Genomic DNA, 27,968 nt, shown 5'->3' on the forward strand with positions numbered 1-27,968 from the left:
TGGGGCTCTCTGGATATGGACTATTGACAAGGGCTGTGGCTCACAGGTGGGATTTGAAGACAGGAGTGATGGGAATAGTAGTAATCCTGGGAGAGAAGATGACTCAGCTCTGGCTCTGAGATAACAAGGAATAGAAAAGAAGGAAGGGGGATCAGTGCCCTTTGGACTGTGCAGGCAGCAATCCTGTATGGGTAGCTACCTGAGGGTACACCGTTTGGGATGTGTCTTCAGTGACTCCGTATATAACCTACAGAACAAAGCTTGGGGTTCCCAAGTGGAGTGCAAGGTCCTTCACAGGATCATTTGAGATGACCTCACTTGAGGTCACCTTCCCACTGTTCCTCTTGGCAACCACTTCCCCGCACTCTAGGTTCCAGCCACACAGAATCACCTGTTGTTAATGATGGCAGTCATTGCAGTCGCAGTAACATTAGAGTACGTAACACTTTTCTGTTGGTTTGAGCACTTGTTTAACTTGATTAATCTCCACCGGGACCCTATGAAGTAGCTACTAATATTATCCCAATTATGTATTTGAGAAAGCTGAGACACAGGAAGTCAAACATCTCACTCAAAGTCATACAGCTAGTAGAGGAATAGAGCCCCAGATGCCTGGGAGAACTGCACAATTAACTATATGCCACCACCCACTTCCCCAGCTACACGCTGCGTTTTCATACTTCTGTGGTTTTGTGTAGCAAACCCAGATCATACAGTACCTCCTCGGTGAAGCTGGTCCCAACCCCACCCACTTTTCCTTTAGCACCTACCCAACAGAAGTCCCACCTTGTCCTCTGAGTAGTTTGTATCCAACTTTGTTATGACAGTGAATACTTTTTGTTTTTTTGAGACAGGGTCTCGCTCTGTCACCCAGGCTGGAGTACAGTGGTGGCTCACTGGCTCACTGCAACCTCTGCCTCCTGAGTTCAAGAGATTCTCCTGCCTCAGCCTCCAGAGTAGCTGGAATTACAGGCGCCTGCCACCACGCCCATCTAATTTTTATATTTTTAGTAGAGATGGGGTTTCGCCGTGTTGGCCAGGCTGGTCTTGAACTCCTGAGCTCAGATGATCCGCCTGCCTCAGCCTCCCGAAGTGCTGGGATTACAGGCGAGAGCCACCACGCCCGGCGACAATGAATACTTTTAAGTCATAATTATTTACCTTTCTGCCTCCCCACTTGATTAAGGGGCCCATTTTAAATCTAATGTCCCCTTCTAAAAGCACAGGGCCTGGCACAAAGTAGATGCTTAGAAAATGCTCCCTGAATAACGCAAGGCCATGCAGCCTGGGGGTGAAGCAGGCGAGGTAGAACAGTAAGCAAGGCATAGAAATAGTACCAATACTCATGGAGCATTTACACTCCACACATCCTTTTTTTTTTTTTTTTTTGAGACAGGGTTTCACTCTGTCACCCAGGCTGGAGTGCAGTAGGACAATCGTGGCTCACTGCATCTGCTACCTCCCAGGCTCTAGCGATCCTCCCACCTCAGTCCAAGTAGCCGGGACTACAGGTGTATACCACCATGCCTGGCTGATTATTTTGTTTTGTTTTGTTTTGTGCAGATGCGGTTTTGCCATGTTGCCCGTGCTGGTATTGAGCTCCTGAGCTGGAGAGTTCTGCCTACCTCAGCTTCCTCAAGTGCTGGGATTACAGGCGTAAAGCACCATGCCCAGGCTCACACGTACATTAAAAAAAAAAAAAAAAAGTAGGCTGGGCTTGGTGGCTCATGCCTGTAATCCCAGCACTTTGAGAGGCTGAGGCAGGAGGATCACTTGAGTTCATGAGTTTGAGACCAGCCTGGGCAGCATAGCAAGACCTCATCTCTACTAAAAATAAAAAAAAATTAGCTGGGCATGGTGGCATGTGCCTATAGTCCCAGCTATGCGGGAGAATCACTTCTGGTGAGGGTGGGATGGATCCTGCAGTGAGCCGTGTTTGTGCCACTGCACTCCAGCTTGGGCAGCAGAGCATGACCCTGTCTCCAAAAAATTTTTTTCTTTTAATGTTAGATTTTCGGCTGGGCGCGGTGGCTCAAGCCTGTAATCCCAGCACTTTGGGAGGCCAAGACGGGCGGGTCACGAGGTCAGGAGATCAAGACCATCCTGGCTAACCCGGTGAAATCCCGTCTCTACTAAAAAATACAAAAAGCTAGCCGGGTGAGGTGGCGGGCGCCTATAGTCCCAGCTACTCGGGAGGCTGAGGCAGGAGAATGGCGTAAACCCGGGAGGCGGAACTTGCAGTGAGCTGAGATCCGGCCACTGCACTTCAGCCTGGGTGACAGAGCGAGACTCCGTCTCAAAAAAACAAAACAAAACAAAACAAAAATAAATATTAGATTTTCAATGATACCTCATGAGGCCTGTAGAGATAGTGTTTTTTTAAAATTTATTTTTTCTTTTTTTGGGGGGGGTACTGACTTGCTGGAGTGCAATGGCGTGGTCTTGGATCACCGCAACCTCCACCTCCTGGGTTCAAGCGACTTTCCTGCCTCAGCCTCCCTCCCAAGTAACTGGAATTACAGGCATATGCCACTACGCCCGGCTAATTTTGTATCTTTATTAGAGACGGGGTTTCTCATGTTGGTCAGGCTGGTTTGAACTCCCGACCTCAGGTGATCCACCCGCCCCAGCCTCCCAAAGTGCTGGGATTACAGGCATTAGCCACTGCACCTGACCTGAGATAGTTTCATTACAATATATGAGGCTATTGATTGAATCTCTGGAAATAGAAATAAAGTGGTCCTAAGATTTTTTTTGTTTGTTTGTTTGTTTGTTTGTTTGTTTCTTTGAGACGGAGTCTCACTCTGTCGCCCGGACTGGAGTGCAGTGGCCAGATCTCAGCTCACTGCAAGCTCTGCCTCCTGGGTTTACGCCATTCTCCTGCCTCAGCCTCCCGAGTAGCTGGGACTACAGGCGCCAGCCACCTCGCCCAGCTAGTTTTTGTATTTTTAGTAGAGACGGGGTTTCAGCGTATTAGCCAGGATGGTCTCGATCTCCTGACCTCGTGATCCGCCCGTCTCGGCCTCCCAAAGTGCTGGGATTACAGGCTTGAGCCACCGCGCCCGGCCCTAAGATGTTTTTAATTTTCTTTTTATTTATTTATTTTTGGAGCCATCTCACTGTGTTTCCCTGGCTGGTCTCTAACTCCTGGCCTTAAGAAATCCACCCCAGCCTCCTGAGTAGCTGGGATTATAGGCATGAGTTCCCACACCTGGCTCTGTTTCTAGTTTTCAACTGCAGAGCTAAGAAGAACTCCCAAAGTCAGTAACAATTTTCTAGAAAAATGGAAAAGAACCATAGGTATTTTTTTTTTTTTGAGACAGTGTCTCCCTCTGTCGCCAGGCTGGAGTGCAGTGGGGCCATCTTGGCTCACTGCTACCTCTGCCTCCTGGGTTCAGGCGATTCTCCTGCCTCAGCCTCCTGAGTAGCTGGGACTACAGGCACCCACCACCACGCCTGGCTAATTTTTTTTTTTTTTGAGACAGTGTCTCCCTCTGTCGCCAGGCTGGAGTGCAGTGGGGCCATCTTGGCTCACTGCTACCTCTGCCTCCTGGGTTCAGGCGATTCTCCTGCCTCAGCCTCCTGAGTAGCTGGGACTACAGGCACCCACCACCACGCCTGGCTAATTTTTTTTTTTTTTGTTGAGGCGGAGTCTTGCTCTGTCGCCTGGGCTGGAGTGCAGTGGCCGGATCTCAGCTCACTGCAAGCTCCGCCTCCCGGGTTCATGCCATTCTCCTGCCTCAGCCTCCCGAGTAGCTGGGACTACAGGTGCCCGCCACCTCGCCCGGCTAGTTTTTTTGTATTTTTTTTAGTAGAGACGGGGTTTCACCGTGTTAGCCAGGATAGTCTCGATCTCCTGACCTCGTGATCTGCCCGCCTCGGCCTCCCAAAGTGTCAGCCTCCCAAAGTGCTGGGATTACAGGCTTGAGCCACTGCGCCCGGCCAATTTTTGTATTTTTAGTAGAGACGAGGTTTCACCCTGTTGGTCAGGATGGTCTCAATCTCTTGACCTTGTGACCCGCACCCCCCAGCCTCCCAAAGTGCTGGGATTACGGGTGTGAGCCACCATGCCCGGCCACCACAGGTATTCTTGAAGTGCCAACTACATCGCTAGCAAAGCAGAAGGAAAGGTTGCCAGGGTTTGGGAGGACAGTGTTGTCTGGGGAGAAATGTAAAGGGAAAGAAAAGAAATGGACATATATAGACCAAGCCCTGAGATTCTGTGACCTTCTTCAATTTCCTGACAACCCCATGGGGAGGGAGTGAGGTTCCCTTGTTGGAGAGGAGATAGAAGCTCAACAGAGATTCTAACTGAGATCTGATTCCAGAGTTCATGTTCTTTCCTCTGCATCCAGGAAAGAGGAGAAGTGGAAATACACAAGACAGTTCTTGACCTCCAGGAGTCTGGGCATACTCGGAAGGGAGTACTGGGGCAATGGGCTTTAGGGACTTAGAGGAGAAAATGGTCTCTTGGGCCAGAAGTGCCCAGGTAGTAGAGGTGGGGGAAGGGATATTCTTGGAACAAGACATGTTCCTGGATAGCACCAGTCTGTGACGGAGGGGATGGTAAGGGGTTGAGATTAGGCTAGAGGTGTTTAAATGCCATGCTGGAGAGGTTTGACCTCTAGTCAGTCATAACTTCTGAGCAAAAGCTACAGATACTTTGTTGCTATCTGTTAGTCCAGGTCCCCAGTCCCTTATCAGAAATCCTGGCACTGAATATGTTTCAGGATTCCAATTCTTCCTGATTTTAGAATGGTAAATAATGTGCTGTAATGACAGCTAGGCTGAGCCCTATCACAGGTCCCACGGGGCATCAGCCTAAATCGGAAGACTCTAGGACTAGTGACAGCTTTCAGCAGCACAGCATCAGCCATTCTGTTTCTGTGGAAGTCCTTGCAGCGGTCCACATAGAGGTCCAAGACCTGGTCTTTGCCCCCAGAAGTAAAAACTTGGGAGTAAAGAGATGAAATCTGTCATGCGCGTCCGTGTGAAGAGACCACCAAACAGGCTTTGTGTGAGCAACATGGCTGTTTATTTCACCTGGGTGCAGACGGGCTGAGTCCAAAAAGAGAGTCAGCGAAGGGAGATAAGGGTGGGGCCGTTTTATAGGATTTGGGTAGGTAAAGGAAAATTACTGTCAAAGGGGGGTTGTTCTCTGGCGGGCAGGAGTGGGGGTCACAAGGTGCTCAGTGGGGGAGCTTTTTGAGCCAGGATGAGCCAGGAAAAGGAATTTCACAAGATAATATCATCGCTTAAGGCAAGGACCGGCCATTTTCACTTCTTTTGTGGTGGAATGTCATCAGTTAAGGCGAGGCAGGGCATTTGCACTTCTTGTGTGATTCTTCAGTTACTTCAGGCTATCTAGGCTTCTACGTGCAAGTCACAGGGGATGCGATGGCTTGGCTTGGACTCAGAGGCCTGACAAAATCCACATGGGGTGGGTGCAGGAACTGCTCTGGCCTAAGTGAAGCTCCATTTTCCTCAGAGGCTGGTCTCACTCATGAGATTGTCATCAACAAAGCTGCCAGCGTTCCAACAAAACATTGTCGCACTCTGGGAAACCCAAAGTTGTGCATTCCCCATTTACAGTGCTTCCCAGGCCAGATGCCGGGTACCATGCTGGGTCATTTTCACCTTAAGCAGTGTTGCCTGGTTATATATGTAGTTGTCGTACTACCTTTATCCAGTCTCCAGGGGAACAACTTAATAGAAGTTAACTAATTCTCACACAGAAGGGAAAAGGCTTTGTACTGTAGCGCTTTACCCACATATGCGTATATCACGTATTCAGTCACACCTCCAGTGGGTGGCAGGCCATACTCATGGCATGTTAATATTCCTGCAGCAGAATGCATCTATCCTAACAGGAAGGGGATAGGTAAAGATTAAACCTCCATCAGCTCAGGTCAGGTTTGGTACCCAAAGAGTTTAAAAAAAAAAAAAAAACACCACCACCAAGGCTGGGCATGGTGGTTCATGCCTGTAATCCCAGCACTTTGGGAGGCCGAGGCAGGCAGATCACTGGAGGTCAGGAGCTCGAGACCAGGCTGGCCAACATGGTGGAACCTCATCTCTACCAAAAAATATGAAAAGTAGCCGGGCGTGATGGTACACGCTTGTAGTCCCAGCTACCCAGGAGGCTGAGGTGGGAGAATTGCTTGAACCCAGGAGGTAGAGGCTGCAATGAGCCAAGATCATACCACTGCTCTCCAGCCTGGGCAACAGAGTGAGACCCTGTCTCAAAAACAAAACAAAACTCCACCAAAAAAAAAAAAAAAACCTTTCAGATTTTAGAGCTTGTAAAGTTTAGTATTATTTGGAAAGGGGATTGTAGACCTGTGAATTTCCTCAGGAGATCCCTTGAGATGTGCAACGCGTGAACGTTGCCTGCCTTCCCACTAGAGGGCCCCTGATTATCACTGTGTGATCCTTGCTAATGGGCGTTCTTCTGTCGCTTCAGCTCGCAGATGCCAGCAAGTTACCTAACCTGAAAGAACTTCTCCAGTCCTCTGGAGACAACCACAAACGGGCCTGGGACCTGGTGAGCTGGATTTTATCCTCAAAGATCCTGACAATCCACAGTGCAGGGAAGACAGAGGTGAGATCCTTTGTTTCCGTTAGGATCACAGACTTTAGGGGCCTAAGGGCTCTAGGACAGCACTGAATCCAGTGGCACTGAGACTTCCCTGTGTACCAGTGACCTGGGCAGCTTGAGAATGCAGATGCCTGGTCCTCACCTTTAGACTTTCTATTTCTGTGTCTGGAGTCAGGCCCAGGAACTTTCCCACTGGCTGTACAAAGCCGAGTTCTGTCTCATCTCAGCTCTGTGACCTTGAGTAGGTACCAGGTGCATTTCAGTACCTCCGCTTCCTCATCTGTAAAATCAGGATGATAATAGTATACTTCCCTCAGGGCACTGACTATGAGAATTGAATGAATTTTCACACTTTGAATAATGCCTAAGGGCACATACTAAGGGCTTGGTATGTGTTGGGATTCACTTTATTTAACAAGCACCGCTGGTAATTCTGATAAGGGTGACCCTGACCATACCTTAAGAAACACTGATCTGGTTTCTTAAGGTTATCAGGAGATGGAGAGGCAGAGCTCAGAGAAGTGGAAAACCTCATGCTCTGGGTTCAAATGCCATTTCTATCAAAAAGGGCCTCCTTTTTCCCATTTGTTAATTGAGATACTGTTAGTTACCTCCAAGTGGGGCAATGATAAAATGTGTGTCACTGCCCCCCAGCACGGTTTCTATCACGAGTCAGACATTCCATAATTTGGTTTACCTTGCCTGGCTGGGGTCTCCCAGGGACAGGCTGGATGACAAGGACCAGGGTGTAGGACTTGATTCCTGCTCTTGTGCTCTTCCCTTACCCATACCATTCATCACTTAATTCATTTCAATTTAAGAGTATTCAGTTTTACAAGCTCCTGCCAAAGACACAAATCTTCCCTATGTGGCGTAGAATTTGGTACCTTGGATTCTGGTATCTAAGGGACATTCTTCTGTGTTAGATGTTAAAACACCATAAAGAGCCCTGGAGTAGGAGTCAGGAGATCTGTATTCAGGTCCAGGCTGGGTGGCTAATTCCTGGTGAATCTCTGGGTTTCACTGTTGTCATCTGTTGAATTCATATTTATTCTTTCATTTATTCTTACCTCACTCATAATATGGGCATCAAGCACCTATTAGATGTCGGGTGCTAAAGTAGATAAGGCAGTAAATAGCTCCTAGACTTTTGATTGTGGACCGGTTAAATTTCTGTTAAAATGTGGAATATTGGGACCCAGGATTGTCAACTTTTTGTTTTGCCCAAGTATGTTAGCCTACCATGTATCATCATTTTATAAAAGGATATTATAGTACTAAGAAAGGAGGATAGCCTTGACTTCAGAATAAAGAACTGTTCTTCAAAAGAAAGGTACATGGCAACCTTACATCAATATATCTGTTATATTGCACTTATTTTGCTCATTCAGTCATAATCCAGAGAAAACTTTGCCATACACTGGCTTTGGTCTGTGACCTATTTGAAAACCACTGGCAGGCGCGGTGGCTCATGCCTGTAAATCCCTGCACTTTGGGAGGCCGAGGTGGGCGGATCATGAGGTCAGGAGTTTGAGACCAGCCTGGCTAACATAGTGGAACCCCATCTCTACTAAAAATACAAAAAATGAGCTGGGCATGGTGGCAGGTGCCTGTAATCCCAGCTACTTGGGAGGCTGAGGCAGGAGAATCGCTTGAAGCCGGGAGGTGGAGGTTGCAGTGAGTTGAGATCACGCCACTGCACTCCAGCCTGGGCGAAAGTGCGAGACTCTATCTCAAAAAAAAAAAAAAAAAAGGCCGGGCACGGTGGCTCAAGCCTGTAATCCCAGCACTTTGGGAGGCCGAGACAGGCGGATCACGAGGTCAGGAGTTCGAGACCATCCTGGCTAACACGGTGAAACCCCGTCTCTACTAAAAAATACAAAAAGCTAGCCGGGTGAGGTGGCTGGCGCCTGTAGTCCCAGCTACTCGGGAGGCTGAGGCAGGAGAATGGCGTAAACCCGGGAAGCTTGCAGTGAGCTGAGATCCGGCCACTGCACTCCAGCCTGGGCGACAGCGAGACTCGGTCTCAAAAAAAAAAAAAAAGAAAAGAAAAGAAAAAAAGAAAACCACTAAAATGGGCCAGGTGTGGCCCATTGTCCTGGCTTGTCTTGAGTAACTGGGACTATAGGTGTAAGCACTATGGAGAGGAAATTCACAGGTCTACAGTCCCCATTCCAAATAATACTAAACTCTACAAGATCACGCCTGTAATTCCAGCACTTTGGGAGGCCGAGGCAGGTGGATCACTTGAGGCCAGGAGTTCGAGACCAGCCTGGCCAACATCTTGAAACCTTGTCTCTAATAAAAATACAAAAATTAGCCAGGCATTGTGGCACATGCCTGTAATCCCAGCTACTTGGGAGGCTGAGGCAGGAGAATCGCTTGAACCTGGGAGGTGGAGGCTGCAGTGAGCCGAGATGGTGCCACTGCACTCTAGGCTGAGAGACAGACTGAGACTCCATCTCAAAAAAAAAAAAGAAAAAAACCACTTAAATAGACTAGGGGCAGTGGCTTGTGCCTGTAATCCTAGTACTTTGGGAGGCTGAGGTGGGAGTATTGCTTGAGCCTGGGAGTTCAAGACCAGCCTGGGCAACATAGCAAGACCCTCTCTCTATGAAAAAATTAAGATTTAGTTGCATATAATGGTTGTACCTATAATCCCAGCTACTCAAGAAACTGAAGATAGAGGATTGCTCGAACCCAGGAGTTCAAGGCTGCAATGAGCTATGATCGCACCGCTGTACTCCAGCCTGGGCGACAGAACCAGATCCTGTCTCAAAAACAACAGCAACAAATGCTGATTGCTTCTCATGATTTTGTAGGTTGGTTGGGTGGTTCTGGGCTTGGCTAGATGAGCTAGGGTGGCCTCACTTACATTTCTGGGGCTTCAGCTGGGATGGCCACCATGCTGGAAGCCTTCCTCTGTGACACTCATACTCCATAGGAGACAAGCCAGGACAATGGTGAGGGGTTCTTAGCAGCAAACAAGGAAGGACAAGCCCTTCTCAAGTCTCTGTTTGCCATATATATGTTAATGTCCCATTGGCCAAAGCAAGTCACATGGCCAAGCATAGTTTCAAGTGTGGAGAAGTAAGTTCCATCTCTTGATGGGATCTTGGTAGAATCCCACCTGCAAAATCACATTGCAGAGGGGTGCATGGACAAGGACGAGAGGGAATTTTTACAATAATCATGAGATTATTGTAAAAATGGAATGCAGGAAATAGATGTAAAAGTGTTAGGAAAATTAGAAGTGATCTCCACTTAGAAGGAACAATTCATGCTTCTCAGCCTCCTGTAGGGAAAAAATGTTATTATTTATTATTTTTTTTTAGATGGAGTTTCACTTTTGTTGCCCAGTCTGGAGTGCAGTGACGTGATCTCGACTCACTGCAACCTCCACCTCCTGGGTTCAAGTGATTCTTGTGCCTCGGCCTCCCAAGTGGCTGGGACTAAAGGGCTGGAACTAAATAGCTGGGATTATTTGGGACTATAAAATCCCAAGTAGCTGGGACTAAAATTAGCCACCACACCTGGCTAATTTTGTATTTTTAGCAGAGATGGGGTTCACTATGTTGGTCAGGCTGGTCTCAAACTCCTGACCTCAGATGATCCACCTGCCTTGGCCTCCCAAAGTGTTGGGATTACAGGCATGAGCCACCGCACCCGGCCGGGAAAAATGTTATTAAAGGAAAGCAGTCTTGTGCTATAAGCTCTGAGTTTGCTTATGTCTCTATCCTCATGAAACCTGTTGTTCTCATGAGCAGAGTCTGTGGGAGTTAAGCCTGAGGGTTTAGGGGGCTATTTTTGCAGCACATTTACCAGCTCCCCAAATAAAATTTTGACCCTCTTCATGTTTTCAAGTTTGAAAAGATCCAAAAGCTGACTGGGGCTCCTCACACGCCTGTTCCCGCACCGGACTTCCTGTTTGAAATTGAGTACTTTGACCCAGCCAACGCCAAATTTTATGAGACCAAAGGAGAACGAGACCTAATCTATGCCTTTCATGGTAGTCGCCTAGAAAACTTCCATTCCATTATCCACAATGGCCTGCACTGCCATCTGAACAAGGTGGGGCCTAAGGGACACCCTGCTGATGTGGGGAAGTAGGGATGGAGGTGGGAGAGTGGGGAGGGGGAGATTCAGAACCCTAGGAGTTTGCAGGTGGGGTGTAGAGTTGGGGGGGGTGGGTAGGTTTACTATCGCCTTCTGGCTCCAAATGTGGTCTGCAGACCAGCAGTAGCAGCATCACCTGGAAGCCTGTGAAAATGCAAAATCTTGGGCACACTCTAAACCTTCTGAATCAGAACCTGCATTTTAACAAGATCTTTAGGTGATTCCTGCACTGGTTATAGTTTGAGAAGCATCGATTTAAAGATAGTTCCCAATCTTGGCTGCATATTTAGAATCACTCGGGGAGCTTTTAAAAATCCCAGATGCCAGGCCGGGCTTGGTGGCTCACGCCTGTAATCCCAGCACTTTGGGAGGCTGAGGGAGTTCGAGACTAGCCTGGCCAACGTGGTGAAACCCCATCTCTAATAAAAATACAAAAGTTAGCCAGGCATGGTGGTGGGTGCCTGTAGTCCCAGCTGCTCAGGAGGCTGAGGCAGGAGAATCGCTTGAACCTGAGAGGCAGAGGTGGCAGTGAACTGAGATCGTGCCATTGCACTCCAGCCTAGGTGACAGGGCGAGACTCCATCTCAAAAAAAAAAAAAAAAATAGGCCGGGCGCGGTGGCTCAAGCCTGTAATCCCAGCACTTTGGGAGGCCGAGACGGGCGGATCACGAGGTCAGGAGATTGAGACCATCCTAGCTAACCCGGTGAAACCCTGTCTCTACTAAAAAATACAAAAAACTAGCCGGGCGAGGTGGTGGGCGCCTGTAGTCCCAGCTACTCGAGAGGCTGAGGCAGGAGAATGGCAGGAACCCGGGAGGCGGAGCTTGCAGTGAGCTGAGATCCCGCCACCGCACTCCAGCCTGGGGGACAGAGTGAGACTCTGTCTCAAAAAAAATAAAAAATAAAAATAAATAAAATAAAAAATCTCAGATGCCTGGCTGCATCCCAGACCGATTAAATCAGAATCTCCGAGTGGAGTACAGGCATCAGTTGCTGCAATAGCTCTCCAGGTGATCCCAATGTGTAGCCAACCCTAGCTCCTCTGTGTGTTCCTTGGACCAGCAGCATCTTCATCACCTGGTAGCTCGTTGGAAATGCAAATCTCAAGCCCCAGACCACCTGAATGGAATCCACACTTTAACAAGGTCCCCAGGTGATTTGTATGCACATTGAAGTTTGAGAAGCAATTTCCTTGGGAGCCACACTCCAGGAAATCAGCCCTTGGAGAAACTGAAGGATATGCCAAGATACACTGAGCAGGGGTCCTTTCCCTCCCGGCTTGAGCTTCTTTTGTCCCATTTTTATGAGTCAAAACAGAGTCACCTACCCACTTCTCTGCAGGCATTTATTTTGCCCTTCAGGCATAGGAGGAGCATTACAGACAGACCCTGGAGCTACACAGACTTATTTAGCAACTCTATGGCCCTGAGGTAAATTAAACTCTGAGTCTCAGGTTCTTCATCTGTGAAAAAGGACACCATTACCCTCCTTCTCATATGTCAGAGGATTGAAACAGTTCATGTATGCAAAGGGCTCTTTGTGTACTAAGTACCAAGGAAGAGGTTGCTGCTTTTATATGCTGACGGATGGGCACCTAGGGTAGTTGGAGGAGCTTCAGGCCTTTCCCCCAGTCATGGCAGTATCTGCCTTGTCTGTGACGAGCTGGCTCCATGAGCCATGGGCTCAGTTGTGGCTGCTGCCGCCCTGAGACTGGAGACATTTCCCTGTTGTATCTGATTAATGTCTTTGGGTTTTGCTAAGGATGACGGGCTTGTTAGTGTAAAAGGATGACAGTCACTGTCTCTCAGTCCACCACTAGCTCTCAGCGTACCATTATGTCCAGGGTACTGGAATCCAGGGGGCTTCCGCTTTACACTGGTGCTGGCCTGGAGAAGTTGCCTGCAGATTACACTCTTGTACACTAAACCTTTATTTCAGTGCCCCAAGGAGTTTGCTGCTTACAGGCATCTTATAAAAATGCTTTGGTAAAGCGAATCAATCCTCTTATGGCCTCCTCTGCCTGGGTTTTCAATGAAGGGCTTGCTTGAGGGAGTCCATCTGCCAGTTGATACTGATACTGTTTTCATGGCAGAGATACACCAAGCTTCCCACTGTTGTGCACCACTGCTCATGGCAGCCTTGCATGGGGTTCTCAAGGAAGGGTGAACACATGATGGCATAAGCAGAGAATGGATGTGGGGTCAGATCAGAGAAGATCTGATCTTCTGTCACTGGAGAAGGTCTGTGTCAGCTTTTGAGAGATGGAGACCCTGCCTAACTTGGCAAAGAGCTTCCCAAAGGCCAAGCAAAGGTTTGTTTCATATCTCCTAAGCTTCATTTAACAGATTTAGGATTTTGGAAGCCTGGTGCCACTGAAAAGAACATTTCTCAATTCCAGAGCATACGATATTCTTCTGTGAGCTACTCAAGTCCGCTTATCATCTTGAGATACTGATCGTGTGGCCCAGGGATAGCAATTGAATTTCAACTTGAGTGTCAATGTCCATTCATTGGTAGCAGCTACCTGGAATGTTCAGTTGAGGATTCTGGATCATTAGGAATAAGTGCCATGCTTGATATTACTGTGTTGGCGATTGTGGTTGATTACTGGTCATCTACCATGGGCAAAGATGTGTTCACTATGCCTGCTGTAGCCTCAACTTACAGGTCCTTCACCTGGCATGCTTCCTCATGGAGGGCACCACTAGGGAGATGCTGCCTAGATTTTTAGATGTTTTCTGGGTCAACACCAATACAAAGAGTAAGACGTACCTTGCCCTGCATGTAACCCTCATTTGGTTATAGTTTCTGGTCTAAGAGACTAATTTCTAACTTATTTATTTTTAATTTTGGTTTTTCTTTATTTGTGAGAGACTCATTTATTTTCCAAGTAATGACTCAGATTACCTCCCTTATCAGGTGGGACCGCTACCTGTACCTAAGGGTGTGACTTTGCATTTCAAGCCCATCAGAGTAACCATGCTTACTGCATTCATGTAACAGGAATTACTTTATATACTAGAACATAAAAGCCTGCAATGGAGTACTGGCCCCTCATTTATTTCCATGTGCCAGGTATCCCACTCTTTTATGTATATTGCCTTATTTAATCCTCACTGGCAACCTTGTAAAGGAGCTACTAGTAACATTATTTTGTAGATCTAGAAACTGAGACACAGAGAGTTTATATAACTTGCCACTTGCTGGAGGATTCAAACCGAGGTCGGTTTGGATGCTTATACCTATGCTTTTCTCACTCAGCCTTGACCACAAGGAACTGCTAGTTTGCCAGGCCAGATGGCCAAATCCACAATCAGTTAAACTGTTGTCAGGCAGGAATGTGTTCAGTAATAACCCTAAGATGATATCACAGGATTATTTGATCCTGTGTCTTGCTGGGGGAAAAAAGGGGGGTTATAAATTTTGTGTTTACAACTCTTGAAGAGAGACCTGTGTCGTCGTGTCGTGCCGCTGTACATTCACCCATCTGTGTTTCTTTTCCATTGGCCTTGTTATTGCAGACATCCTTGTTCGGAGAGGGGACCTACCTCACCAGTGACTTGAGCCTGGCCCTCATATACAGCCCCCACGGCCACGGGTGGCAGCACAGCCTCCTCGGCCCCATCCTTAGCTGTGTGGCCGTGTGTGAGGTCATTGACCATCCGGACGTCAAGTGCCAAACCAAGAAGAAGGGTGAGTGAGCACTTGGCCCAGACCTGGGTTACAGGCTTCTGTTGGGTGTACAGGCTCTTGCTGGCCCAGCTGTTGGGTAGAGCACCCATTGCATGCCCAAGGGTTGGGCTGGATCCAGGGCAGTGCCGGACAGGGTCCTGCCCAAGGAGTGAGCAGTTTTCTTAGAGACTGAACACATAATGGAGACCATTCACTACAAGGGGGTAGGTAGGGGGTGCCAGGTAAGGAGGCTGATGAGGTCCACAGAGGCAGCTCAGAGGAAGTAGTAATCATGGTGGGTCCAAACAGCCAGGGAAAGCTTTGCAGGAGGAGGAGAGATTTTATGTTTTTAAAAAAGGAATGATGAGGCCAGTGCATGGGCCGCTTGAAGGTAGGAATGAGGTCTCGTTCATTCTTGGGCACCTGGTATCAGCAGAAAGCCTTGGTACGTACTTGATATTCAATAAATATTTGCTAAATGAAGCAAAGGACGCTGGGTCCAGACCCTCCGATCTACACCGGCGTGTGCCAGAGCCCTCCAGGATGTGAAGGGCAGCCAAGGCGCTGGGGTGTCCTGGGCTCTCCAGAGTGATGACTAGCCAGCTGCCTCCTCCCGCTCCCCTACTGTGTCCCTGAGACTGTTCGCCTTGTCTCCCCCCACCACTGTGTGGCTCTCCTCAAAGGCAGAAGAGTTACAGAACTGTTATTCCAGTCTCCAGAGCTGGCTTGTTGGGGCCGGGCATGGTGACTCACGCCTGTAATCCCAGCACTTTGGGAGGCCAAGTCGGGCGGATCACCTGAGGTCAGAAGTTTGTGACCAACCTGGCCAACGTGGTGAAACCCCCACTCTACTAAAATAAAAACATGAGCTGGGTGTGGTGGCATGTGCCTATGGTCCCAGCTACTTGGGAGACTGAGGCATGAGATTCGCTTGATCCCAGGAGGCAGAGGTTGCCGTGAGCCAAGATCGTGCCACTGCACTCTAGCCTGGGCAACAGAGCAAGACTTCAAAAAAAAAAAAAAGAAAGATCTGGCTTGTTGGTTCCAAGAGAATTCAGAAAACTGTTCTGGCCTCTAATGTAAAACAACTGAAATTCTGAGATACAGGTCCAGGTCTGACACCACCCTCCAAACCAGACGTCATGGATATTTGCATTTATAATTGTTAGGAAGTTTGCAAACCATGACATTAAACAACAAAATCTTCCAACCTCTGCTGTCACGCAGCTTTGGTCTTCTTTGTTTTTTGTAGAGCTTTTTTGTGTTATTAAAAGAAAAGGGTTATTTGTTTGTTTTAAAACAAGTCTTGGTACGAAGGGTGGAAGATAAATGTTCTAAGAATCTCAGATCCAGAATGGTTCATTTAAAATGCCTGTTAAGCCTGGGTGCAGTGGCTCACACCTATAATCCCAGCACTTTGGGAGGCTGAGGCAGGCCGATCACCTGAGGTGTCAGGAGTTTGAGACCAGCCTGGCCAATATGGTGAAACCCCGTTTCTACTGAAAATACAAAAATTAGCCAGGAGTGGTGGCAGGCGCCTGTAATCCCAGCTACTTGGGAGGCTGAGGCAAGAGAACTGCTTGAACCTGGGAGGCAGAGGTTGCAGTGGGCTGAGATCGCGCCACTGCACTCCAGCCTGGATGACAAGAGCAAAGCTCTATCTTAAAAAAAAAAAGGCTGGGCGCGGTGGCTCAAGCCTGTAATCCGCACTTTGGGAGGCCGAGACGGGCGGATCACAAGGTCAGGAGATCGAGACATCCTGGCTAACATGGTGAACCCCGTCTCTACTAAAAAATACAAAAAACTAGCCGTCGAGGTGGCGGGTGCCTGTAGTCCCAGCTACTCGGGAGGCTGAGGCAGAGAATGGCGTGAATCCGGGAGGCGGAGCTTGCAGTGAGCTGAGATCCGGTCACTGCACTCCAGCCCGGGCGACAGAGCGAGACTCCGTCTCAAAAAAAAAAAAAAAAAAAAAGACTATTCCAGAGCTTGGCTGAGGAGAAGCAGTACAGTCTCCTGCCTTAAGGAAACCACTTCAGGCCGGGCGCGGTGGCTCAGCCTGTAATCCCAGCACTTTGGGAGGCCGAGACGGGCGGATCACGAGGTCAGGAGATCGAGACCATCCTGGCTAACACGGTGAAACCCCGTCTCTACTAAAAAAAAAATACAAAAAATTAGCCGGGCGAGATGGCGTGCGCCTGTAGTCCCAGCTACTCGGGAGGCTGAGGCGAGAGAATGGCGTAAACCCGGGAGGCGGAGCTTGCAGTGAGCTGAGATCCGCCACTGCACTCCAGCCCGGGCGACAGAGCGAGACTCCGTCTCAAAAAAAAAAAAAAAAAAAAAAGACTATTCCAGAGCTTGGCTGAGGAGAAGCAGTACAGTCTCCTGCCTTAAGGAAACCACTTCAGGCCGGGCGCGGTGGCTCAGCCTGTAATCCCAGCACTTTGGGAGGCCGAGACGGGGGATCACGAGGTCAGGAGATCGAGACCATCCTGGCTAACACGGTGAAACCCCGTCTCTACTAAAAAAAAAATACAAAAAAATTAGCCGGGCGAGATGGCGTGCGCCTGTAGTCCCAGCTACTCGGGAGGCTGAGGCGAGAGAATGGCGTAAACCCGGGAGGCGGAGCTTGCAGTGAGCTGAGATCCGGCCACTGCACTCCAGCCCGGCGACAGAGCGAACTCCGTCTCAACAAAAAAAAAAAAAAAAAGGAACCACTTCAGCTTTCTCAGCAGAAAGTGAAGGCTTAAAAGGGGCTATGGGGCCAGGCGCAGTGGTTCACACCTGTAACCCCAGCACTTTGGGGGGCGGAGGTGGGCAGATCACCTGAGGCCAGGAGTTCGAGACCAGCCTGGCCAACACTGCGAAACCCCATCTCTACTAAAAATACAAAACCACTAAAAATATAAAAATTAGTCGGGTGTGGCAGCGGGGGCCTGTAATCCCAGCAACTAGGGAGGCTGAGGCACCGAGAATAACTTGAAATCATGATGCAGTGGTTGCAGTGAGTAGAGATCGCATCATTGCACTCCAGCCTGGGTGGCAGAGGGACTCTGTCTCAAGAAAAGAGGGTGGGGAGGGGCCAGGACTTGGTTGACCTGGATGGCATGTAAGGGGGTTGGCGGGGGTTTTTAGTAAGCCGAGACTGTGATGTTGCACTCCAGCCTGGACAACAAAAGCGAGACTCCATCTCAAAAAAAAAAAAAAAAAAAACCATATATATATATGTAAAACATGCCTGTTAAGAAGCATGTTCAGATCAAGTCCTGGTCCTAGCTCCCAGTCCCAGCGTATTTCTTTGCTATGGCCATCAATTTGCTTCTTCCTTCTGCTCTCCCCGCTGTTGAGTTTTGTTTTTTCCTCCTTCTATACCTTATATTTTCCTACTCCCTTTTTCCTCCTCCCATTTGCCTGTCTGCCAGATTCTCTAGTTTTTTCAGTGCTGCTTTATGCACAGACAGGTCTGTTCCTCAGCCTGCCAGGCCTTCTTCCCCCTCAGCACCAGGAGGCTTGACTTACTTCTATTCATAATGTGCTTCCTTAGTTCTATTTCCCCCCAGTGAAGGTGTGTTTTGCTCTCCTTATTCAGATTCCAAGGAGATAGATCGCAGACGAGCGAGAATCAAACATAGTGAAGGGGGAGACATCCCTCCCAAGTACTTTGTGGTCACCAATAACCAGCTCCTGCGAGTGAAGTACCTCCTGGTGTATTCACAGAAGCCACCCAAGAGGTAAGGTCCAGGAGAACAACTAATGGCTGTATTCAGAGTGCTGACTTTCTTAGTTGTTGTAGGTATCAGCTTCCCCTCCCCCAGCCTTAGACTTCCGCTAGGGGTGAAGTATGTAAAGCACCATGCTGGACACAGTGAGGGGTGGGAGATAAGAGCTGAAGAAGATGTGATCTCAACCCTAATTAGGGACTATATTCCAGTGAGAAGAGAGAAAGATTGGTAAACACAAATAGCATGAGGGACTGACTGAGTCCAAATTGACTGCCCTAAACAGTGTGGCCCCTTAGCCACTAGGCCCATGATTGCAGTCTGAGACCCACCGATGAGGTTAAGCTGAGAGGCAGGGCAGTGACTGGACACTGGGTGGGATTGTGCACAGGCTAGCTCAGTAGCTTCCCACAGTGGCTGCTGAACCACCAACTGCCCCTCTCTGGACCTGAGATGCTTCATCTTTATCTCTAAAATGAGAGCATTGAACTCAATAGCAGATGTGGGCCTTCAAACCTTATCAGCTTTGGTGGATGCCTAGTTCCATCTCTGCAGTGTGGGGGTATGTATGGGGCTCACCAGGGTTGGGGGCCACTCTTGAGATTTTGTTGCACTGTTAGAATCCATGCTGGTGCTCCTTGCAGGGGCCAGCAGCAGGTGAGTAGATATGACAGGAGAAGGGGTCACTTTAAATAATCCCCACTCCAGCTTGTACACACCGGTGGTTTCCATACTTCCAGACTTCATAAATCAGTAGAGTCTCCTCTAGACCCCTGCCCAAATTTGGGAAATCGACATAAGGTGCTTGGGTCCGGGTGACATTATGCTTTGGTTTAAAATCATCTGACTTTTTATCCTTGAAAATTCTATTCCTTTCCCACTTCTCCCTGGAGCCTCTCTTTAGTGCACACTTGGGTGGTTTAGATCATCTCCTAGTGGGCCAAAGAGGATTTCCCCAGCTTGGATTTATATCTGCATGTGTCTAAAAGTGAAAAGACTTTAACTAAATAACCTGCCACCTGCCATCATCTGGGCAGGCACCCTGAGCTAGGTCATTGTTATAGATATCAAGATGGGTTGTAAATGGTAAAAGAGGAGCTGCAAACGGGAAGATCAGGATGAGCTCATTGCATAGCTGTCTTTGCACATTTAGAAAATATCCTGTTGAAAGGCGTGTCAGTGCCCGGGCAAACAGCCCCAGGTTTCTTGAGCGAGGAAGCACGAAGCTTCATTTCATGGCTCAGGCAAAGGATGAAATTCATCATTTTGTCTTCTTTGAGCCAGACTTCTTGTACACACTTTAAAAAAAAATGTTTTTCTCTTTTTGCCAACACCACTCTTTTTTCACTCTTAAACAGGACTTCGAGCCAGCTCTCCTGGTTTTCCAGCCATTGGTTTACCGTCATGATATCCCTGTATCTGCTGCTGCTGCTCATAGTGAGTGTCATCAACTCCTCTGCTTTCCAACACTTTTGGAATCGTGCAAAAAGATAATCTTTCTGGGCCTGGTGTGGGGGCTACCTCAACTATGTGCCTTATGGTAACTTGTTCTGTACCTCCTATGCCACGTGTCCAGCCAGGTTGAGCCTACGGGCCAGCAGTTGGGGAACCACAGGACAATTTTCGTATGTCCTAAATGTATCGATTGCCTTTGATGATGTTCCTAGCCACACTCCAGGCAACGGGGACTTCTAGTCCCTCACTCTTAGGTTTTGGGGGAGCGCTTCCATCTGCTCCTTCTTAAACTGTCCTAGGGAGTTGGCTTTTCAGCCAGGGCCAAAGGCAAAGGCCCTGCTGCATTTAAAAACAAAGTGTCCAAGCTGTCAGTGGTGTGTTTACAATCTCTCCTGGCGGAGGTTGGCCCTTTCTCTAATGCCTTCTGGAAGGCGGAAAATGTGGGAACTATAAATCACTAGGCGGTTGCCTTGTTTTGACTTGAGACACCCAAGAGGAACAGTCATGTTTCTCATAAAAATCAGTGGGATCATTTTTGAATTCCATCAGCCTTTGTATGTGAGTGCAAAACATTTTAACAGTTTTCTCAAATCAACAAACAGCCTTCTCCTACAGCTGTACCTCCCCACCTCCCCAAAAAACTATGGATGGGAAAGAAAGGAGTTAGGGGCCTGACAAAAAATACAGACTTAATGAGCAACTCAAGTCATCTTTTTCTGAAAATTACCAACTGCTGATTATAGCTGAAATGGAACCAAATGTTTGTTTTCTGATTTTTTTTTTTTAATAGCTGTTTGACAAATTAGTCTTTGTGAGCTGAGTAAAAGGGGAAATTTCTAAACCTAGTGCACTGTTTGGCCAGTGTCCACAGCCTCTTTCCTGGCTGTGTTTTAGAGAAAGGGATTTGAGCTATAGGCTCGCCTCCTGTTCTCATTCTCACAAAGCTGCCTTGACTGTGGCCTGCAACCACGAGTGCCATGCTTTCAGGCCTTCTGTGGCCTACTGGCCTTCGAGATAGAGGCCTGCCCCAGTGTGCCACAGAACCGTGTGAATGGAGCCTCCTTCAGAGGGGGTCACAGGTCTTTGGGACTCAACCTGGGCTTTAATGTGTAGGAAAAGCCTTCTGGCCACCCAGAGAGCCAGAGCCCTGCTTGCTGTATTCTCTGCTCCCTTCTTCCTGCTGGGTTTTAGCCATAAGAGAGCCCTGTACAATTTGGGAGTGAGATTTCTGCAGAGAAAGTGAAAAATAATTTTTCTATAATTTGTAAAGTTGTGAAAGAGCCACTACCACAGTTTTTACATTGATTATTGGAACATTTCAAAATAAATAAAGATATTTTCTTAATGATTTAAGTTGCTTTTGTGAATGCTTTCAGCCTCAGCATGAGTCTGCCCTATATGCCTTGTTGTTAAAAACCTTATCTTCCATCCTTCCTTGTTCAAACTAGCTTTTTGCTGGAGAGCATATATCACCAGGATATGATATCTAGGAGGTCTTGGATTTCTAGTTAACGACTTAACAAACATGAGTACCTACTGTATGCCAGGCACTAGGAATATGAGCAGGATCAAAGTCAGAAAGCCACTGCTTTCACAGAGCTGCCAGCCTGGCAAGGTGGGCAGATGGACAAACATTTCAAGAGTGAAGTTGGGAGTTTATGGTATTATAAAGTTGAGGGAAATACTTGGCAAGAAGTCCTAACATGGTCTAGGGTCAGAAAATACTCAGGTGACACATGTAACATTGCAAGGCACCTTACTATACTGATCAATTTTCACAACAGGCCTTATCCACTTTTTTTTTTTTTTTGAGACGGAGTCTCGCTCTGTCACCCAGGCTGAAGTGCAGTGGTGCAATCTTGGCTCACTGCAACCTCTGCCTCCCGGGTTCAAGCAGTTTTCCTGCCTTAGCCTCCCTGTAGCTGGGATTACAGGCACACGCCACCATGCCTGGCTAATTTTTGTATTTTTATTTTCTTTCTTTCTTTCTCTTTTTCTTCTCTTCTCTTCTTTTCTCTTCTCTTCCTTTCTTTCTTTTTCTTTCTTTTCTTTTCTTTTCTTTCCTTTTCTTTTCTTTTTCTTTTTTTTGATGGAATCTCACTCTGTCGCCCAGGCTAGAGTGCAGTGGTGCAATCTCGGCTCACTGCAACCTCCGGCTCACTGCAACCTCTGCCTCCTGGGTTCAAGCAATTCTTCTGCCTTAGCTTCCTAAGTAGCTGGAATTATAGGCACATGCCACCGCACCTGGCTAATTTTTGTGTTTTTAGTAGAGATAGGGTTTTATCATGTTGGCCAGGCTGGTCATGAACTCCTGACCTCAAGTGATCTGCCCACCTTGGCCTCCCAAAGTACTGGGATTACAGGTGTGAGCCGCCATGCCTGGCCATTTTTGTATTTTTAGTAGAGACAGGGTTTTGCCTTGTTGGCCAGGCTGGTCTCAAACTTCTGACCTCAAGTGATCCACCCTCCTCAGCCTCCCAATTACAGGTGTGAGCCACCATGTCCAGCCAGTCCCAGAGAGTTTAATAGCTTGTCCAAGGTTTTATTGCTAGGATATGGCAGAGCTGGGAGTTGAACCTGGCAGACTGATTTCAGTGTCAATCACATAACCAGTCTCCTTCCCCCAGAGGAATTGGTTCTAGGCTAAACAGTGGAGGAAAAATGTTTCAGGCAGTAGGAACAGCACATGCAAAGACCTGAAGTTCTTGGAGAAGCTAAAAGCAGGCGGGTTGTAAAGGAAGAGGCAGTGATGAGAAATCAGGCTGAAGATGTAGGCAGGGACCAGATCTTGAAAGACTTTAAAAACTGTGGGCAGAGGAAAGCCATTAGAAGGTTCTAAGCAAGGAAATGATGAGATATGGTTTTTAGAAGAATCACTGTAGCTGGTGGTTGGAGAACAGATCTAGGATTATTTTGAGGATTAAAAGGATTGATGCTTTTGTAGTGCCCAGTGCAGAGTAAATCACTGATATGTATCTGTTGCTGCTATTTTTATTACTTATTTTTAAGGGCCCAACAGAGCAGAGAGCCTGCAAAGGAGACAGTAGTAGTGACCAGAGAAATAGGAGGAGACTGAGATAGCAAAGTGTCATGGAAGCCAAAGAGGAGGGCTAGATGAGCAGTGTCAAAAGGTGCTGAGAACCCAGGGTTATACCTGCGAAGTGTCTGTTGGATTTACTGGATTGGAGATATTGGCAAACTCAGCAGAAACAGTTTCAGTGGAGTTCAGTATAGGGGATGTGGACAAAGTCAGACTGCATAGATGGGAAGTTTTTGCAGTTTCCAGGAATTCTCTGCTCCCCGAGACCTGGCCATATGTCTCAAGTGAAGAACCCCTGCTTTGGCTTGACTCTGCTGTCACATTAGCTTACTTCTAGAGAGCAGGGCTGAGGAGTGGGCCTCTCATTCCGGCAATATTTGTTTCAAACCTAGCCTTGTCTTTTTTTTTCTGAGTTTTCTGCTCCACCCCATACATCCCACCTCCAACCCCCCTCCCCGCAAAAAGAAGAAATGGTAACGCAATACCTGATACGACTGTGGGCACAGAGGATACATAACGAATGGTCTTGCCCTCCAGGAGCTCCAGGGTTAGTGGAGGGACATGAGATAGCAGGTACGTTTTGATATGGGGGAAGGAAAACTCTGGAGTCTAGAGGGTTTGAGTGGGCAGGAGGGAAGACTAGGGCAGGGCCACATTATGACTTCCATGGGCCCTGGGCACTTTTGCCTTTCTGGGCCCCCTTTCCTCCATAAAAAACTCTTTTTTTTTTTTTTTGAGATGGAGTCTCGCTCTGTCGCCCAGGCTGGAGTGCAGTGGCCGGATCTCAGCTCACTGCAAGCTCCGCCTCCCGGGTTTACGCCATTCTCCTGCCTCAGCCTCCCGAGTAGCTGGGACTACAGGCGCCCGCCACCTCGCCCGGCTAGTTTTTTGTATTTTTTAGTAGAGACAGGGTTTCACTGTGTTAGCCAGGATGGTCTCGATCTCCTGACCTCGTGATCCGCCCGTCTTGGCCTCCCAAAGTGCTGGGATTACAGGCTTAAGCCACCGCGCCCGGCCAAAAAAAACTCTTTAAAATTACATTTTATTACTGCATTGATATAAAGATGAATATATTAATATGTACTAAACCATTTTCTTCCACTTAAAAGTTTTTTTCTTCTAATTTTAAAAGAAATCAAAACATTTTTGCAATGTGGGCCTTAGGCACTGTGCCTCCTATGTCTAATGGATGAGTTAGCGCTGGACTAGTGTACTAGGGGATAGTGTGAGACCTCTGGGTACCTGGGAATGGAGAGGCAGGAAGGAGACAAGCCCTACACGAGACTGAACATTCTATTTAGCAGCAACCCTAAATCTCAGGGAGATCCCATAGGCCAAGCAGCTCTGGGAAAGGTAAAAGTGGTTTAGTTGGAGCCACCTCATAGGGGCCCCCAGCTGCCTTAGGTCTTGTGAAAAGCAACCCCATCTGTCTTCTGTCACTAATGCCATTGTAAGGGGGAACCTCTCACAGGTGAGGTCCTTGCTTCTGAAAATGTGCAGCATCCCATGAGCTGTCAGTTTCTATCAGAAAGGGAAAGAGTTTTGCTCTGTGGGAATAAGTGCACATGTGTATGAGAGAGAGAGAGAGTAGGGGAAGTGGTTCCATGTCATTTCTGTTTAATTCATTTCATTAAACACTGATTGCCTACAAAACCAGGAGAGGGGTGGAGAGTTTGTGATTTAAACAGCCCGATTCAGATATTTTTCTTGAGAACGTGGCCCCATCGCATCTGAGCCCATTCCTGCTAAGCCCAGGAGGCTTGTGTTGGCATGGAGTCAGCAGCATTCATCCTGTTGCCATGGTGATTCTTAGGCCCTGGGGCAGGATTTAGCTCACACAAAAACAGGACCACACCCCTCTCTAAGCCCCCTCCATGGCCCCCACTTGTCTCTCTCCCCACTACCCTCCTCTCCACTGTGCCCCACCTCATGAGTTTTCCATCTCTTGGTCTTTGTTTGTTTTTGCCTTTGTCAATCTCCTGCCTCTGGATGGGTTTCTGTGTGTTTCCAAACTGTCTGGGGCTGTGCACCATGGAGACAGTGTCCTGGGCTGCCTCTAGCCCTGATCTGGTTAGAATAAGCCCCTCTCCTCTGCTTGCATCTCCAACCTGACATTTGGAACATCCAAAACAAATCATGACATTCCCAAGTAAAGATAGAAACCACCGTCTCCACCCACTGGCTGGTGCCCTTGTCCACCTGGAAAGGGTTTTTCGAAAATTTCCAGTGTTCTGCTGTAGTGTCCATATACTGCAGCCCTGAAAAGGGGAAGCAACATTTATTGAATACTTACTTTATATCAGCCACTGGGCTAGACTTTGCTTGTGTTAAAAATCTGGAAATTAGGCTGGGTGCGGTGGCTCATGCCTGTAATCCCAGCACTTTGGGAGGCTGAGGCGGGTGGATCACCTGAGGTCAGGAGATCGAGACCATCCTGGCCAACATGGTGAAACCCCCTGTCTACTAAAAATACAAAAATTAGCCAAGTGTGGTGGTGTGTGCCTATAGTCCCAGCTGCTCAGGAGGCTGAGGCAGGAGAATCACTTGAATCCGGGAGGCAGAGGTTGCAGTGAGCCTAGATTGTGCCACTGCACTCCAGCCTGGTGACAGAGAGAGATTCCATCTCAATAAATAAACAAACAAACAAACAAAGAGACAGACAAATAAAAAATCTGTTTTCCTGCATTAAAATTCAACTGCAAGCTCCTTGAGGACAGTGACTAGGCAGTCTTTGTATACCCAAGTATTTAAGATATGGTGGGTGCTGGAGAAGAGTTTGTTGAGTGAATAAAGGGGTGCAAGGATACAAGAAACGTCCCTATCACAGTAGAGGGTAATGGTTGAATGTCAGCAAAAAGAGAATGAAATTAGACTTGAAGGAAAAAAAAATGCATTGACAAGACATTGTGGATGAGGGGGGGTTTCAAAGAAGGTTGTGGACATTTGTTGCTTGAATTCAGGGAGTCCCATTTGCTGTTTCCCCAGAAATACCTTTTGAGGTTAGTGGGGTAGAAAGGACAGTGCCTTGCATTGTTTGTTTGTTTGTTTGTTTGTTTTTGAGACGGAGTTTCACTCTTGTCTCCCAGGCTGAGGTTCTGTGGTGCAGTCTCGGCTCACCGCTACTACATCCACCTCCCAGGTTCAAGTGATTCTCCTGCCTCAGCCTCCTGAGTAGCTGGGATTACAGGCACGTGCCACCATGTCCAGCTAATATTTTTGTATTAGTAGTAGAGACAGGGTTTCACCATGTTGGCCAGGCTGGTCTCAAACTCCTGACCTCAGGTGATCCACCCACCTTGATCTCCCAAAGTGCTGGGATTACAGGTGTGAGCCATTGTGCCCGGCCGCCTTGCGTTTTATTTAAAGTGCAGATGATCCTGAGAGAGGCTAAAGTTGAAACTTATTCATACCTATGTGCAAGTGACTGATAACAAGAGCAGGTTTTAGTAATGAGTTAGGGGAGGGTGGTGAAAGAGAAATCACTAGGGATTCAAGGGCAGGAGCTTTGACCATGTCAAGGAGTGGAGCCACTGGAGTCAAACTTTGCTCTAACCCCGTTTGGCCAAAGGAGGACCCCAGTGAAAACAGCATGCGGTGCTGCCAGGCTTTCCAGCCATCGCTGGTGACATTGGTTAATTTAGTCAAACTGCCCACTGGTGGGTCAGGAAGGCCAGTGTCAATTTGTTGGAAGCATGGATCGCAGGCTGCTTTAAAGATGCAGTTTTATTCTTGAGCAAGTGCAGGCTATCCCAAATGAGCCCATAATATATTGCCTATCAGAGGTCTGTAGGGATTTAAAACTAGCACATCAATTATATTTTTAAAGGGCTAGAAAAATATTTGTCTTATTAGTTCTTGGCCATCGATTTCCTTTGGATAAGGCCATCTGTTGTTCTTGTCACCCAGGGTTCATTCACCCTCCTGGTACCATACCTCAACTTCCTCTCTGGGGAACCAACTCCCTTTCCTACTCTCATTGGTCTTGGAAAGCTGACTGACTGCCACCCACACACTCTACAAGTAGAGCATTGACTCAGGTCCAAGCCAATTAGTGAGTTACCTCCTCCCGGCCTCAGTGATTGCTTCAGACCTAGGCCTGGGACCCAACTAGTATCTCATCAAAATGAGCCATGAGTTTTGAGATAATAGTATCTCATTTTGATATAATAATAATATCTCATCAAAATGAACCATAAGTTTTGCTGGGGGTCCTGGAAAAGAGACTTGCATCTCCAGTGGTCCTGAATGTGAGAGGCTGCCATCTTGCTGCCATGCAAAGTTTCAGACTGATGCCAACACAGTGGAAAGCAGAGCTGCTGCCCTGATGATGTTGAGTTCTGAATCTAGTTGTGCTTAAAGCCAGAATTTTCACTTAGGTGACCAATACATTCCTTTTTATTTAACAGAGTAAATTGGGTCTTACAGGGAATAAACGTGGGTAGATCTTAACTGACACCCTTTGCCATCCTGGAGCATCATTATTTTTAATGTAAATCCTTTGTTAACTATAGAAAGGTATGAATTCCAAACTAGTGAGTCTGGATTGATGAAGTTTGACTGTCCTGACCCCTGGACTATTCCCACAAGGCACTCAAACCTGTGCAAAATAAGAGATGGGAGGCGGGGGCATGGTGACTCACGCCTGTAATCCCAGCACTTGGGGAGGCCGAAGCCTGTGGATCACTTAAGGTCAGGAGTTTGAGACCAGCCTGGGCAACATGGTGAAACCCTGTCTCTACTAAAAATACAAAAATTAGCCAGGCATGGTGGTGCATGCCTGTAATCCCAGCTACTCAGGAGGCTGAGGCACGAGAATCGCTTGAACCTGGGAGGCAGAGGTTACAGTGAGGCGGAGGTTGAGTGAGCCAAGATCGCACCACTATACTCCAGCCTGGGCAGCAGAGTGAGACTCCATCTCTAAATAAATAAATAAGAGATGGGAAAAACACACACACAAAAGCCACTGTGTTTTGGGGCCTTCTGCAGCCTCAGTCTCAAGGTGCCTCCTTCGGTCAGCTTGGACTGGCTCCTGGCCTCGGAAACCCCAGGGCACCTCAAAGTCCGGAAGCAGCAATGGGTTGGTCTGACCAGGGCTGTGGCTATAAACTACATTGGAGTGGCCTGGCCCTCAGGAAGACCAGAGATGCAGTCTGCAGCAGTAGGAGAAGGGAGGAGGGAAAAGGACACTACCGTGTATCAAGTGCCTCCTGCATGATGTGCATATTAAAAGAATTATTTAATCTTCACAATATCCCTGCAAGGCAGATACTATTCTGTTTATTTTACAGAAGAAACAGGTTTGGAGGTGACTCGTGCAAGGTGAAAAGAGGCAGAACCAGGGCTGACTCTAGAGCAGGAATAAGAAAGACAG

General features: G+C 47.8%; 1 protein-coding gene across 3 annotated transcripts in view; it reads left to right on the forward strand.

Annotated features, from left to right (window-relative positions):
• The window catches only part of PARP16 (poly(ADP-ribose) polymerase family member 16), a 33,545-nt gene extending 12,635 nt beyond the window's left edge, over positions 1-20,910 (forward strand). The window contains exons 2-6 of one of the 3 annotated variants that reach the window (XM_033189742.1): positions 6,464-6,601; positions 10,463-10,669; positions 14,236-14,407; positions 17,973-18,114; positions 19,461-20,905. In XM_033189742.1, coding sequence (XP_033045633.1) covers positions 6,464-6,601; positions 10,463-10,669; positions 14,236-14,407; positions 17,973-18,114; positions 19,461-19,596 — 795 coding nt within the window. In that variant the 3' untranslated portion in view covers positions 19,597-20,905. Of the gene's footprint in view, positions 1-6,463; positions 6,602-10,462; positions 10,670-14,235; positions 14,408-17,972; positions 18,115-19,460 lie in introns of all 3 variants that reach the window. The other 2 variants (XM_033189743.1, XM_033189744.1) reach the window with 2 other exon arrangements.
• Positions 20,911-27,968: the final 7,058 nt, after the last annotated feature.

This window comes from Trachypithecus francoisi, unplaced genomic scaffold (genome assembly GCF_009764315.1).
Source record: "Trachypithecus francoisi isolate TF-2019V2 unplaced genomic scaffold, Tfra_2.0 Lachesis_group3, whole genome shotgun sequence".
Taxonomy (NCBI): Eukaryota; Metazoa; Chordata; class Mammalia; order Primates; family Cercopithecidae; genus Trachypithecus; species Trachypithecus francoisi.